Source organism: Copadichromis virginalis, linkage group LG5 (genome assembly GCF_057382275.1).
Source record: "Copadichromis virginalis isolate Kocher_CV1m ecotype Utaka linkage group LG5, C_Virginalis_male_GT1.1, whole genome shotgun sequence".
NCBI classification, from domain to species: Eukaryota; Metazoa; Chordata; class Actinopteri; order Cichliformes; family Cichlidae; genus Copadichromis; species Copadichromis virginalis.
This window is the reverse complement of record NC_140622.1, coordinates 23,394,931-23,409,846: the sequence shown is the minus strand read 5'-3', so window position 1 is coordinate 23,409,846 and position 14,916 is coordinate 23,394,931. Positions and strand designations below refer to the sequence as shown.

Genomic DNA, 14,916 nt, shown 5'->3' with positions numbered 1-14,916 from the left:
CCTGCCCGTGATCAGGTACCCTGCTGGGGTAATAGGCTGGCCAAAGGAGGAGATAGAAGCCACTGACATAAAGACAAGAAAGCTCCTTACCATGCATGGAGGGTTTCACCCCAAGTCCAGCACCCTGAGGCTGTACGCTAAGCGGAAGGAAGGGGGCCGGGGACTGGTGAGTGTCAGCACCACAGTCCAGGATGAGACAACGAACATCCAAGAATACATTGGGAAGATGGCCCCAACTGACCGAGTGCTCAGTGAATACCTCAGGCAGCAGAAACCCAAGAAAGAGGAGGTAGACGAGGAACTATCATGGAAGGACAGGACCCTGCACGGTATGTACCACCGGCAGATAGAGGAGGTGGCTGATATCCAGAAATCCTACCAGTGGCTGGACAAAGCTGGACTGAAAGACAGCACAGAGGCACTAATCATGGCAGCACAAGAACAAACTCTGAGCACAAGATCCATAGAGGCTGGGGTCTATCACACCAGGCAAGACCCCAGGTGCAGGCTGTGTAAAGATGCCCCAGAGACAATCCAGCACATAACAGCAGGGTGCAAGATGCTAGCAGGCAAGGCATACATGGAACGCCATAACCAAGTGGCCGGCATAGTGTACAGGAACATCTGTGCCGAGTATAACCTGGAAGTCCCGAGGTCAAAATGGGAGATGCCCCCAAGGGTGGTGGAGAATGACCGAGCTAAGATCCTGTGGGACTTCCAGATACAGACGGACAAAATGGTGGTGGCTAACCAACCGGACATAGTGGTGGTAGACAAACAGAAGAAGACGGCCGTAGTGATCGATGTAGCGGTTCCGCATGACAGCAATATCAGGAAGAAGGAACACGAGAAGCTGGAGAAATACCAAGGGCTCAGAGAAGAGCTCGAGAGGATGTGGAGGGTGAAGGTAACGGTGGTCCCCGTGGTAATCGGAGCACTAGGTGCGGTGACTCCCAAGATAGGCGAGTGGCTCCAGCAGATCCCGGGAACAACATCGGAGATCTCTGTCCAGAAGAGCGCAGTCCTGGGAACAGCTAAGATACTGCGCAGGACCCTCAAGCTCCCAGGCCTCTGGTAGAGGACCCGAGCTTGAAGGATAAACCGCCCGCAGGGGCGTGCTGGGTGTTTTTATATATGTGTGTGTATATGTATATATATACATACATACGTATATATACATATATATGTATATATGTGTGTGTATATATATGTGTATATATATATATATGTATATGTGTGTGTATATACGTATATATGTATATGTGTGTGTAAATAAAATAACACAGAGAAACCCCAACAATGAGACAATTCCTTATAAGCAAGCACTTGGTGACAGTAGGAAGGAAAAACTCCCTTTTAACAGGAAGAAACCTCTGGGAGAACCAGGCTGAGGGAGGGGCAGTCAACAGCTGTGACTGGTTGAGGGTGAAGGAAGACAGGACAAAAGACACACTGTTGAGAGCCAGCGATTAATGGTAACTAATGATTAAATGCAGAGAGGTATATAAACATATAGAGAGTGAATAGGGTGAGTGAACAAAACACACTCGGTGCATCATGCGAAGAGCCCAGAAGCCTAGGCCTATTATAGTGTAACAATGTGAGGATTCAGGGTCACATGATCCAGCCCTAACTATAAGCTTTATAGTTAATAAAGGAAAACATTAAGCCTAATCTTAAAAGTAAGGTGGCTGTATGTCTCCTGAATCCAGACTGGGAGCCCGTTTCACAGAAGAGGGGCCTGAAAGCTGAAGCTGAATTTTGGACAAATCTGTTTGCGCCTTGAACAACTAAAAGCATACAAACTCTGTTGTTTGTGCTCTGTTAAATTTCTGTTTTTGAAAGGTGAAAATCCACATATGGAGACATGTAATCTTGTGTATGAATGCAGCTTCATGCTTTCACACTAGAACCAGACTGATAGGTTTACACAACAATAACCAGGGTGTTAGAGACTTTAAAAAGGTTCAGAGTCATTCAAAAATAAGAGCACAGAGACAAAAGGTGCATCAATCTAACTTTTATTGACTTTAGGTTGTCACAGCACTGTCACTTTGCTTATGTGAACAGCTAACAAGACAATCATATTGTATGATTTCTTGTTAATTTACAACCTTGATTTCTTCATCACTCCTCTGCTTCCTTGGTCTGAAATGACAAAACAGTGGCACTTAAAAATTTGGCTGGATAGTCCCGATTTTAACAGGATGAATATTTCTACAAATTTGATTCATGCTAGATCTTTTTTTTTTTTTTACCTTGACAATTTCACGACTCTTCGCCCTGAGTTTGTTAACTTGAGACTCAGCAATGTCAGCACGCTCCTGAGCTTCCTCCATTTCATGCTGCACCTTCCTGTACCTGCACAGGTGACTGTTGGCCTGCTCCTCCTGTAGAAGAAGCCACAGTGAAGTTAAACCCTGTGCACTGAGTTATACAAAGTGTGTTTCATGGGAATCAGGTCTACTTACAGCCTCCTCAGCCTGTCGCTTATAGGACTTCACTTTTAGCTGGAGCTTGTCCACCAGATCCTGAAGTCTGGCAATATTCTTCTTGTCCTCCTCCGTCTGTTGTAAAGCATTAATTAGTTATTCTGGTATAAATGTAATACTCATTTAAGCATGGTATTTTCATTACTGTGGTTTTGTAGTAGTAATCAGCTGACCTGATAGGTGAGCTCCTTTACTCTTCTCTCATATTTTCGCACTCCCTTGATAGCATCAGCGCTGCGCCTCTGTTCAGCATCAACTTCAGCCTCTAGTTCACGGACCTTGACAAAGGATGTATGCAGTTATTTTTAAAATATAAAATGTTTCCCCAGCTTACAGCGAATCAGTCAGATGGCTCTCATGAGACTCACCCTAGCCTCCAGTTTCTGGAGCTGCTTCTTGCCACCTTTCATGGCCAGGTTCTCAGCTTCATCAAGGCGGTGCTGCAGGTCCTTCACTGTCACCTCCAGGTTCTTCTTCATCCTCTCCAAATGAGCACTGGTGTCCTGCTCCTTCTTCAGCTCTTCTGCCATCATGGCAGCCTGAAATTTCATATCATATGTATTGTTGTAACTGTCATTTGTATTGTTGTGCCAACTAATATAGTTGGTAGAGTAATGCTACTGCACTATAGACATTCATCAGGGTGGCTCACATCAGTGATGGCCTTCTTGGCCTTTTCTTCAGCATTTCTGGCCTCCTGGACAGCATCTTCCACTTCACCTTGGATCTGAATGAAATCAGCCTCCAGCTTCTTCTTGGTGTTGATAAGGCTGGTGTTCTGAAAGGAAATACAGGATAATGAATCACATATTTGGACTTTCACCCTTCAAATTATAAAAATATGAAGTTTTTGAATCGTAACTAACCTGAGAGTGCAGCAGTCCCACACGCTCGCTGGCATCAACCAGCTCCTGTTCAGCAATCTTGCGGCCTCTCTCTGTTTGCTCCAGTGCAGCTCTCAGCTCCTCGATCTCAGCCTGCATCAGGTTGTTTCTGCGCTCCACCATTGCAACCTGCTCCTTCATGTCTTCCTGGCTTCTAATGGCTTCATCAAGATGGAGCTGGGCATCCTGAAATGTGCGACATTAAGAGGTAACAGTACCCACTTTAAGCTACTTTTCAGATAATTTTAGAAAGTTCGGGCAAATCCTTCAGTGGACCCACCTTCAGCTGTCCCTGCACATTTCTCAGCTGTTTCTGGGATTCAGCTGCCTGGCGGTTGGCATGACTCAGCTGAATCTCCATCTCATTCAGGTCTCCCTCCATCTTCTTCTTGATTCTCAGGGCATCATTCCTGCTCCTGACCTCAGCATCCAGAGTAGTTTGCATGGACTCGATCACTCTCTGGCTGTTCCTCTTGATCTGTTCAATCTCCTCGTCCTTCTCTGCAACCTTCCTGTCAACTTCACTCTTGACTTGGGTCAGCTCAAGCTGAATGCGAAGGATCTTGGATTCCTCGTGCTCCAGAGTAGCCTTTGAAAAAGAGTGAACCATATTAACTACAGCACACAACGTTTCCTTTAGTATAAATATACAAACTGAATGTTTGTACAGTTTGTACTGAGTGTACAAACTGGTGAATAAAGAAGAAAAGATAGCTCAGACATAGTGCATCGAATACTTTTCAAGGATAAATCTCACACAGATATGCTTCAAATTGTTTGAGCAGAACATGCACTTCTTTTGCACAGAAGCCAAACTCAGCTCAGGAATCGTAGATTCAGTTTTACCTCGGCCTCTTCCAAAGCTGTCTGGATTTCTGACTTCTCACTTTCCACTGTCTTCTTTCCCTTCTCAAGCTCATGGATGGTTTTACCGGTCTCGCCAAGTTGTTCACTCAGGTCTGATATCTCCTCTGTTCAAGCAGATTTTCAGTACATGAGCATACTGGTCGATTTAAACATTCAAAATTCGTCTCAAGTGTATTTTATTGACAGAGTGCTTGGTGAAAACTGGATTAATGGTCTTACGTTGCAGGTTCTTGTTCTCCCTCTTCAGGGTCTCCAGGTGATCAAGAGCTTCCTCGTAGGAGTTTTTCATCTTGAACAGTTCAGTGCTGAGAGAACGAGCCTCCTTCTGAGATCCCTCCAGCTCTGCCTGGCTTTCCTCATACTTCTGTTTCCACTCTGCAAGAACCTGAAGATACAGCAAACTATTTAGTTTCTCTTTCTTTTAAACTCTCATCATATTTATATACAAACAAAAATACCGTACCTTGTCAAAGTTTCTCTGCTTCTTGTCAAGGTTAGCAGCCAGAGCATTAGCTCTCTCCACGTCGATCATCAGGTCCTCCACTTCACCCTGCAGTCTCTGTTTGGTCTTTTCCAGAGAGGCACATTTTGCATTCATAGCTTCGATGGACTCCTCAGCATCCTGGAGACGCTGGGCGAGCTTTTTCCTGTTAAGAACATTCAATTTTCAGACTTGCTGTATATTAATCACGACACGAGAAAAAATATAAGGTTGGAGACTTACTTTGCCTCCTCCAGCTCCTCAGTGCGCTGAATAGCATCAGTTTCATATTTGGTCCTCCACTGAGCCACCTCGCTGTTTGCCTTGGACATTGAACGCTGCAGCTCAGCTTTGGCCTCCTGCTCCTCCTCATACTGCTCCCTGAGGAGGTCGCAGTCATGCCGAGCTGACTGGACAGCATGAGCCAGGGCGTTCTTGGCCTATAATCCGAACAAAAACCAGATAAATATTTGACAGAAAACATTTTTTCGCCTTTTCTTCTCACACAGTTTTCAAATTCTGTTACCTTGACTTCCTCCTCTATGTGCCTCTTAAGCTCCTCAATTTGCTGAGTGTAGACCAGTTTGCCTCTGGTCAGCTGAGACACAAGAGCTTCTTTCTCCTCGATCTGCCGTGAATATTCACCTAAGCAACGATTTTTTAGTTATTAGCAGCACTCAACAGCAACAAGAGCAGGAAATAAGCATACACTGATGCACCATAAATTTTCCGCTGTTGCAACTGAAGAAGAACGACATTAAAAACCTTAATGAACCCTAAACTTGTGAATAGCATTCCTAATGAGGTTAGAAATATCCACATCACTACATTTTTAACTTGTAAAAATGTATGTGAATTTCCATTGTTACAGATCTCGCTGCTGGTTGCATTTTGCCTCAGTACCACTATCACAACATGTTTTTCATATGAAGTGAGTTTCGTACCATTTTCAGTCTGAAGTCGTGCTTTTTGTGCACCGATATCATTCAGCTGACGAACATTTTCATCGTTCTTTGACTTGAGCTCATTTAGCTGATCTTCCAATGTCCTGCACATCTTCTCAAGGTTTGCCTGATGAAATAAATCATGTATTAGCAAATAAATAAATACATACATAGATAATAAAATTACAGTTTATTTTCCACTTTTGCAAGTTTAGCGCTCTGATTACCTTGGCTTTGGCAATACCCTCCATGTTGCTTGCAAGGTCATCAATCTCCATCTTGTACTCGCTTTTCTCTTTCTCCAGCTTCTGTTTGACTCTCTGCAGGTTATCAATCTGCTCTCCTAGCTCGGCCACGCTGTCAGCCTGCTTCTTGCGGAGAGCTGCGGCGGTGGCTTCGTGCTGCAGGGTGGCCTCTTCGAGATCACGCCGCAGCTTCTGAAACTCGGCCTCGCGCTTCTTGTTCATCTCAATCTGAGCTGCAGTTGCTCCGCCAGCTTCCTCGAGTCTCTCACTGATCTCCTCCAGCTCTCTGGAGAGATCAGACCTCTGCTTCTCCACCTTGGCCCGAGCAGCACGTTCAGCCTCAATCTCCTCCTCGAGCTCCTCAATACGAGCCTAAAACACAAAAAAGTTTAAGCTAAGTTGAACATATTTGAAGATTTTTTGCTATAGTAAATACTTCTAATTATACCTGAAGTTCCTTTATCTTCTTCTGTAACTGCAGTCCCAGAGATTGCTCATCCTCGATCTTACTCAGGAGCTGGCTAATCTCAAAGTCCTTCCTAAAGGGGAAAAAATGATAATGGCATATTACAGTTGTATTTATCAGAGAATATTTTAGTGCAGATAAATATATATGAATTATTTTTCTTACTTCTTTATTTTCTCATCAGATTGCTGCTTATCGTTCTCCAGATCCATGATGGTTTCTTGGGCCAGTTTAAGGTCACCTTCAAGCTTTCTTTTAGCCCGCTCAAGGTCCATGCGAAGCTTCTTTTCTTGCTCCAGGGAACCTTCAAGCTACCAAAGACAGAGATATTTCATGGATTTAGAAAGTGTATTAGTGGACTGTTGGTTTTCAGATGAGTTTTAAAAATACTCACATCGTCCACTTGCTGCTCCAGCTTGGTCTTGGCCTTCGTCAGACTGTTAACTTTGTCTTCCTCTGCCTGCAGGTCATCGAGGACCTGCTGATGGGCCTCTTGGAGGGCTTTCTTTTCTTTGCTCAGCTTGGCAATGGACTCATCTTGAGCAGCCAGTTCCTCTGTGAGGTTTTTGACCTAAAGAAGTTGACATGAATATAAACTTACAAATGATTTTCGCAACACTTAACAAAACAATACATTGTTAAAAGAGGGAGTATGACCTTGTTCTCAGTGGCATGTTTCTCCTTTTCCACTTTGGCCAGGGTCAGCTCCAAGTCATCAATATCCTTCTTCAGCTCAGAGCACTCGTCCTCCAGCTTCCTCTTCTTTGCAGTCAGCTCAGCGTTCATTTCCTCCTCATCCTCCAGTCTCTCAGCTGTCTCTTTGAGTTTGGCCTCAAGCTGGATTTTTGCTTTAATGAGCCCCTCACACCTTTCCTCTGCATCAGCAAGGTTTTCACCTTCCTAAAAGGCAACACAAGTTTGTTAATCAAATTAATTCTTTGATAATCAGTAGACACTGTGCATGCAAGGTAGCGACTGAACTCACAGACTGCACTTGTAACAGTAAGTCATTCTTCTCCTGCAGCAGAGAAACCATCTTTTCCTCCAGTTCTTTCTTCTTAGCCAGAGCCTTTGCCAGATCCTCTTTGGTCTTTTCAAAGTCCACTTTCATTGCGGCCATCTCTTTCTCCGTCTCTGCACTCTTCAGCAGAGGCTTAATCTTGAAGTACAACTTCATCCAAGGCCAGGTTTTGACATTCATGAATGCACGGATGTTGTACTGGATGGAGTAAATTGCCTCCCTGAGGATAGAAGATTGAGAAAAATTGGTATTTTTAGATCTGAAAAACTGTAATAAAAACTATGGGCTGAACCAGAAAGAAAAAAATTAGCGCAGAAATTACATTGAAGTTGTCATCTGCATTTGTAAAAATCCCCTTTGGTGTGTAAAGCTACTATGCCTACAGTACCTGCGTTCCATCATCTTGACAAACTCTCTCCTCATGAGGAAACCTCTGCAGAGAGCCTGCGTCATTGTGACAAGGATAGCGAGTTTTTCATCACGCATCTCCTCCAATAGACCCAGGAGACCAGCTTTGAAGAACACCTGAAAAATAGTCATACAGAGCACATACAGCATTGTCAAAAGCAAAATTGTAATACCTGCTTAAAGTATCCTGATTTAGCAGCAGTTTATTTAAAATACCAACAAAAGTTTGCATTTTTTGTTACTGTACCTTTGTGTGGCCAAACTTGTACTGTGTGTGGTCAACATCAATGGAGCCCAAGAGTTTCTCTGAGGCCTTCTTGTTGTCGATGAACTGTCCCTCAGGGATGACACTGGCATTCAACACTTTGTATCTGATTGGGGGTACATGATGAATTAAGGAGAAGTTGATCTTTAGATTGTGGCAAATGTCTTTATTCTTAGTAATCACCTCTGCTTGAAGTCACCGTAGACGATTCTGCTGGGGAACCCTTTCCTGCAGATCCTGATCCCCTCCAGCACACCGTTACACCTTAGCTGGTGGATGACCAGGAAGTTCTCCATGAGACCTTAAACCCATATTAAATTCAGTCATGTACATGGCATTACATTTACCTTAAAATGCATTGTCAAAGGAGCTTGCAAAGAAAAGCGTCTGGACTTCTTTAAGTTACTTGAAGACGTTTCACATTGAAGAGAACGGCAACCTCAACATCGAAGTTTACCGGAAGCCCACACACACGGACCAGTACCTCCTCTTTGACTCCCATCACCCTCTGGAACACAAACTTGGAGTAATTAGGACCCTACACCACCGGGCAGAACATGTTCCCTCTAAGCCTGAAGGAAAAAAGAAGGAACACACACATGTAAAGGAAGCACTCAAAACGTGCGGCTATCCTAAATGGGCGTTCTTAATGTCAGCAAAGAGGCACAGAAAAGAAGACCAGACACCAGCGAGGGAGGATAAGAAGGACAGACGCAACAACATTGTCATCCCCTATGTAGCCGGTGTATCAGAAAAACTCAGGAGAGTTTTCTCCAAGCATGACATCCCGGTGCATTTCAGACCCAGTAACACGCTCAGACAAAAACTAGTTCACCCGAAAGACAAAACTCCAAAACACAGACTTAACAATGTGGTGTATGCTGTACAGTGCAGCGAGGAATGCCCAGACCTCTACATTGGAGAGACCAAACAGCCACTTCACAAGCGCATGGCACAACACAGAAGAGCCACCTCCACAGGACAAGATTCAGCAGTCCATCTGCATCTTAAGGATAAAGGACACTCTTTCGAGGATGCCAATGTTCACATTTTGGACAGAGAGGACAGATGGTTTGAAAGAGGAGTGAAAGAAGCCATCTATGTCCACTGTGAGCGACCATCTTTGAACAGAGGCGGGGGTTTACGACACCAACTCTCTGCCATCTATAATCCAGTTTTGAGATCCCTTCCCAGACGCCTTAACGCCCACTCACATCCTGGGCCATCTGATCTTAGGAATTCGCATGATAAGGTGGGGCCAGGTTTCACAATGAACTCACCCGAAACTCTGGCTGATTGGGACCCACACCCAGTTTCACACCTTGGCTCAGGCGATTAGAGGATCATCATCATCACAGAGGGAAAAAAGGGGGTCCTTTTGTCCCTCTGTGGGGGGTTACTCCCACTAGGTTTATATCTGGGACTCTCCACCATTTGACCTTAGAACTGAAGAAGCTTCTTGGATGAGAGGTGAAACGTCTTCAAGTAACTTAAAGAAGTCCAGACGCTTTTCTTTGCAAGCTCCTTTGACTACGATGACCTGGATGACTGAGAACCTTCACAGACCTTAAAATGCATTAATTTACATTATTGTTACCAGTCTTTACCAGGAGTTTTTGATTCATTTGGAATGAGACAGCGTACAAAATGAGGATGAGTGCTCCTTAAGTTCGTCATCAGCTTGCCCAGATTCTCCTAAAATATGAAAATATTCAAATTTTCACATGATGGAAAGTAAACCCTGGATGCTACCTACGCATCTGAGGAAAAAAATAATATTTTTATGCTTACCCTGAACAGAGCAGATACAGTCTGAAAAGACCCACCCTTTTTCTTGCCACCTTTCTTTCCACCTCCCTCAGCTGAAACATTAAATGTCAGATATAAACTTAAATGACTTTAAATATAATTTTTTATTTTATAATGTAATTATTTTTCTGTTCTGTACTAAATCTGATCATTTTGAAATATAATGAAAACAATGGAAACTCTGAATTCTGTCCTAAAAATATGATCATCACCTTCTGCAGAGGCATGTGACGCATACAGGAAAGCCAACAGCTTTGTTGAAGACTTCTGGTAGAGCTGTACCACAGAGTCGTTCAGGGGGTCTTTGTTCTTCTCCAGCCAGCCATTAACATTGTAGTCAACAGTACCAGCATAGTGCACCAGGGAGAAGTGGGCCTCAGCTTTGCCTTTGGCAGGCTTTGGTTTCTGGAAGGGGGCACTTTTGCCAACATGCTGGTCATAGAGTTTGTTCTTGAAGGTTATGTCTGTTGCCTTGGGGACAATGCACTCCTCTTCAAGGATGGAGAAGATGCCCATTGGCTGCCATGATGAAAGAAGCATAAAAAAACAGTTTCAAGTTGTTTTCTATTGTTTTATGTGTGCAAATGGACAGCACACGGCTCACCTTCTCAATAAGCTCAATGCAGGCAGCCAAGTCCATACCAAAGTCAATGAACTCCCATTCAATGCCCTCTTTCTTGTACTCTTCTTGCTCCAGGACAAACATGTGATGGTTGAAAAACTGTTGCAGTTTTTCATTGGTGAAGTTGATGCACAGCTGTTCCAGGCTGTTGAACTGAAAAAATACAGATAAGGTCAGCAAGCGCACCCAAAACAAGACTGTGCTTTTATTCTTGACATACCCTAAACCCTGAACTGTTTTGAAAATGTTTTGCATAATTAGCAACATGAACATAAGACAATGCAGTGTTAGTTCTGCATACTTACATCAAAAATTTCAAACCCAGCAATGTCCAGGACACCAATAAAATAGCTTCTTGACTGCTTTGTGTCCAACATCTCGTTGATTCTGACGACCATCCACAAGAACATTTTCTCATAGACCGACTTTGAGAGAGCATTGACGGAATTGTTGACCTGATTTTGAAGTGAAGGGATATTGATTTTATCATTAGTGGTTATAAATTTAGGAATAGTGCCATTGTAACCTATTGGTAAAAAAAAAAAGCCTTATCAATATGTATTAGTGTCTTGAAGGGTTTGGTTTAAAGACACTGTCTTACAGGAAATCATTTGTTATTTGTGTGTTTTCTTTGTAACATCTGTACCTGAGGAACAGTTTGACCTTTGGTCACATACTCGTTCCCAACCTTCACTCTCGGGTAGCACAGTGCTTTTAGCAAATCAGCCGAGTTCAGACCCATGAGGTAGGCGATTTTATCTGCAACTATATGAACACAAATTCATAAATAAATAAACCTCTACCTCAAAGGTCCTCTTTCAAGTGACAAAATCAGCAGTGCTTAAAGTGCACAATGTTCTTCATACCCTCAGTGCCATCTGGCTCAGCCTGCTCTTCTCGCTGCTTCTGCTTGAACTTCATGTTTCCGTGATGCATCACAGCTCCGGTCAGTTTATACATGCTAATTTTCTCGTCTGCGGTGAAGCCCAGGATGTCAATGGCAGTCTGTGAAATGATGAATAAGTTTTAATAAGCACAAACAGAACCCATTATATTTTAATGTAAAATAGAAAGCTGTTTTTGATTCAGCATTTATTACATTTTTAATTCAAACTCCCCATTAACAAAGCCGAACATCAATATGATGAGCTTCATGGAGTTCTGTTTATATAGTTATTAATATTAGTGAAAGGTCGTGAGTGAAGCTGTTCTTACATCAGTAGCGATGAATTCTTCAACGTCATTGATACTCGTGACAGTGATTTCACCCTGACTGATCATGGGATAGTCGTATGGGTTTGTGGTGATCAGGAGAGCCTCTAAATGAGAAAAACAAAATACATAAAACATAATGAACAATATATATATATATATATAAACACTATATTTTGTTTTTTGGTGTCATTTTGGTATAATTCTCTAACCGATGAGCTCAGGTTTGTGGCCCGTTGTGAGCTGATAGAAGATATGGTAGCTCCTCTCAGCAGAGAGCTGGAACGTCACTCGAGACTTCTCCAGCAGATCTGTACAGATTTAAGTTTCGTGGTTATCACAAATCTTCCTTGTAGCAGTCAAAGCAGTCTGATAATTCCCTCAAAAATAAATACATAAGTAAAACCAAAACAAAAATCATACATGTTTCAATATCAGCCGAAGCCAGTTTTCCAGTTGTCCCAAAGTGAATTCTGATAAATTTTCCCTAAGCAGGAGAATAATGTTTCAATTATAAATGCAACAGTGAACATGAACTGTGAATTTTTACCACAGAATTAAGGTAAAATCACCAAAATAACTTACAAAACGTGAAGAATTGTCATTCCTCACAGTCTTGGCATTACCATAAGCTTCCAACAGTGGGTTTGCTGCAATGATTTGGTCTTCCAGTGACCCCTAAAGACACCGTTCATGAGCTGTGAGTACAGGAATTCTTTGATTGATTTTTAGATCTCATATTTTGCAACTTCATTTACCTGCATTTTGCCGGGAACTTGCTCGGTTTTCTTTCCTCCAGCCACTGCAATTGTTGCAAAGTACTGGATGACACGTTTTGTGTTGACAGTCTTTCCTGCACCAGATTCTCCACTGGTTAGAGTAAGGAGTTTTAGAGTTGTAATTTCGATATTGCAAATAATACTTTTGGAAATGCTCATCATATAAAAGCATGCTTTGTACTTACGTAATCAGGATGGACTGATTTTCTCTGTCTGTAAGAGACCAAAATCATCAAGCCAAAATAATTCGTTCACTTTTGAATTGCAGCTGTTTTATTTCTGAACTGTAGCTTACAAAATGATCAGGACACATTGTATCTTAAAAAGGTTTATTACCTTGGAGCATGAACTGATAGGCATTATCAGAGATGCAGAAGATGTGGGGTGGAGCCTCAATTCTCTTCTTGCCCCTGTATCCTGCTACAACTATTGAATCATACACTGGGAGCCACTTGTAGGGGTTCACAGTGACGCAGAACAGCCCAGAGTAGGTCTGTGGAGTCAGAGAGGATCATTTATGATGCATATCTTCCTTTTGTCGTGAGCACGAGTATCAGCTATGGAGTTCTGATCAACTCACGTAGATCATCCATGCTGCATAGCGCTCTTTGAGGTTATACAGCACAGTAGGCTCACTGAGGTGGGTCATCATGGCCATGTCCTCAATCTTATCGAATTTGGGAGGGTTCATTGGGAAGACTTCATCTTCTTTCACGGTGATAGTCTGCCAAAGAAGGCACAAATGTAAATTCAGATAGAATTAAGCAGTTTTGTCTAAATTGTGATATTTGTTTTTAATCTTGTTTGTTTTATTCTCATTCTTATTTTGAATTATTCATTTGGCCTTCTGATCAGTTTTTGACTGTGGAATACATCCAAATGGGTCCAAAAAGCTACTTCGTCTTAGTCTACTTTGCACAAGGTTGTATTTCAGATTTAATATGTGGCAAGAATAGCATTGTCAGAATGAATCGGACAATGCTATTCGTGCCACACTCATTCACACATTAAGCTGTGACAGTTAACAGTACTTGGCTTTTGTTACTCTTCAAGTAGTTCATGTAAAGATTTTGCTGTCTGTTTTGTTCACAGCGATGAAAACCGGAGGTTTTACCGTATCTCAGAAGAAAGGAGTGCTAGTATTCTTTGGTGTATTGTTTAGTGATTCAAGTCTGGTGTCAAACAACTTTGAACTTTATCAACAGTGAAATTCTGGGTATGTCTGGCCTTGTTCTTTCTGTTCTTCCTCCTTCTGAGAAGTGTTTTAATTTAGCATTATAGCTGCACCTGCATTTTTTTTTGGTTTGTTTGTTGTTGCTGTTGTTGTTTTTTACAACACCAGCTTGGTTCAACTCCAAAGGAAATTCACATCACTGGCTTGAATTGAACCAAGTGAAACTTTCAGTCTAACCATTATGCTGAGAAAAGCCCCTTCTTTCTTACCATAACAACTTGAGTTATGACATTTTCACTCAGTTGTGATGCCATGTTTTCTGCTATCATGTGGTGAAGAATGGCTTCAGGGCAATCTCACAAGTTTACATTTGATTGCTGAAAAGAGTTTGTCAGATTCTGAAAATTCCAAATATATCTTACATGTCATGACTTCGTGTGTTACATGTAAATATACCCAAACCTCTCTGGTTTCAGATATTTGGACCATGCTACATATAGTTAACATATCCATATAGTTATTCATAACTTGAGCAGTCTGAATTCACATTTGAAGCTGCACAAATTCAAGTGTCACTACTCTCACCTTCCCGCACAGAGTCTCCACGGTGGCTTTGCCGCCCTCTCTCTTAGCAAGTTTCCCCTTGAGGTACATTTCTTTGGGCTCACTCACGAAGTATGCTGTTTTAGCATCAAATGGAATATTTTGAGCTTCAATGCGCTCTCTTTCTGGCTTGCGGAGGTACATGGCCGCCGCGCCAAAACACTCCATCTCTGCGTCCCCACTCATGATGACCCTTTACTGCAAGTGAGGAAACAAGAGAGGAGTCATTCATCTTATTTGTCAGCAGTGTATATATTACATATATTCACACTCTTATAGCTACCTATACAGTCAAACATGCTATTCCTTTAAGAAGAGAAGGCTTGAGAGTAGCTACTCTCAGAGTAGCTACTCTCAAGCCAGGGATTCAATAAGTACCAACAAGAGATGCTCATAAAGATCCGCTCTTGTGTCTGTCCTACTCATGCACTGGTACTCTTGATCACGAAAACTGATCACATTTACCTTGGAGGACACCAGATGAGAAATGGGTATTCCTGTCAGACTTCACTGCAGACTTCTGAAATAAGGAACAAAAATTCACAAATTAGACAGTTAAGTCAGTGGTTCTTTGTTTTAAAATAGTATTAAATAGAAATTAATTTTCTATTTTTTCTAAAGAAAAATCTGTTTGGAAACATAAA

General features: G+C 42.3%; 1 protein-coding gene across 1 annotated transcript; it reads right to left on the bottom strand.

Annotated features, from left to right (window-relative positions):
* Positions 1–2,005: 2,005 nt before the first annotated feature.
* LOC146709738 (myosin heavy chain, fast skeletal muscle-like) lies at positions 2,006–14,803 on the bottom strand. The gene is made up of 40 exons (XM_085456844.1): positions 14,738–14,803; positions 14,255–14,470; positions 13,076–13,219; positions 12,832–12,988; positions 12,681–12,708; positions 12,475–12,586; positions 12,302–12,394; positions 12,140–12,203; positions 11,929–12,027; positions 11,720–11,823; positions 11,371–11,509; positions 11,151–11,269; positions 10,810–10,959; positions 10,487–10,657; positions 10,095–10,401; positions 9,865–9,935; positions 9,681–9,768; positions 8,257–8,374; positions 8,056–8,179; positions 7,789–7,925; positions 7,365–7,620; positions 7,037–7,279; positions 6,774–6,950; positions 6,545–6,690; positions 6,362–6,452; positions 5,896–6,285; positions 5,669–5,795; positions 5,251–5,369; positions 4,968–5,164; positions 4,707–4,890; positions 4,463–4,628; positions 4,223–4,347; positions 3,657–3,965; positions 3,359–3,562; positions 3,145–3,270; positions 2,861–3,031; positions 2,666–2,770; positions 2,472–2,567; positions 2,259–2,390; positions 2,006–2,148 (listed from the first exon to the last, which is right to left on the bottom strand). The coding sequence occupies exons 2-40, from the start codon at positions 14,456–14,458 to the stop codon at positions 2,128–2,130; spliced, it is 5,814 nt and encodes a 1,937-aa protein (XP_085312970.1). The 5' UTR covers positions 14,459–14,470; positions 14,738–14,803; the 3' UTR covers positions 2,006–2,127.
* Positions 14,804–14,916: the final 113 nt, after the last annotated feature.

Bases quoted from the DNA above. Each gene is read 5' to 3' on its own strand.
- LOC146709738 (XM_085456844.1), bottom strand. From the start codon at position 14,458: ATGAGTGGGGACGCAGAGATGGAGTGTTTTGGCGCGGCGGCCATGTAC. The intron at 8,180-8,256 runs GTGATTACTAAG...ACCCCCAATCAG, and splicing joins TACGGTGACTTCAAGCAGAG to ATACAAAGTGTTGAATGCCA. The intron at 7,280-7,364 runs GTGAGTTCAGTC...GTTGCCTTTTAG, and splicing joins TACTGTTACAAGTGCAGTCT to GAAGGTGAAAACCTTGCTGA.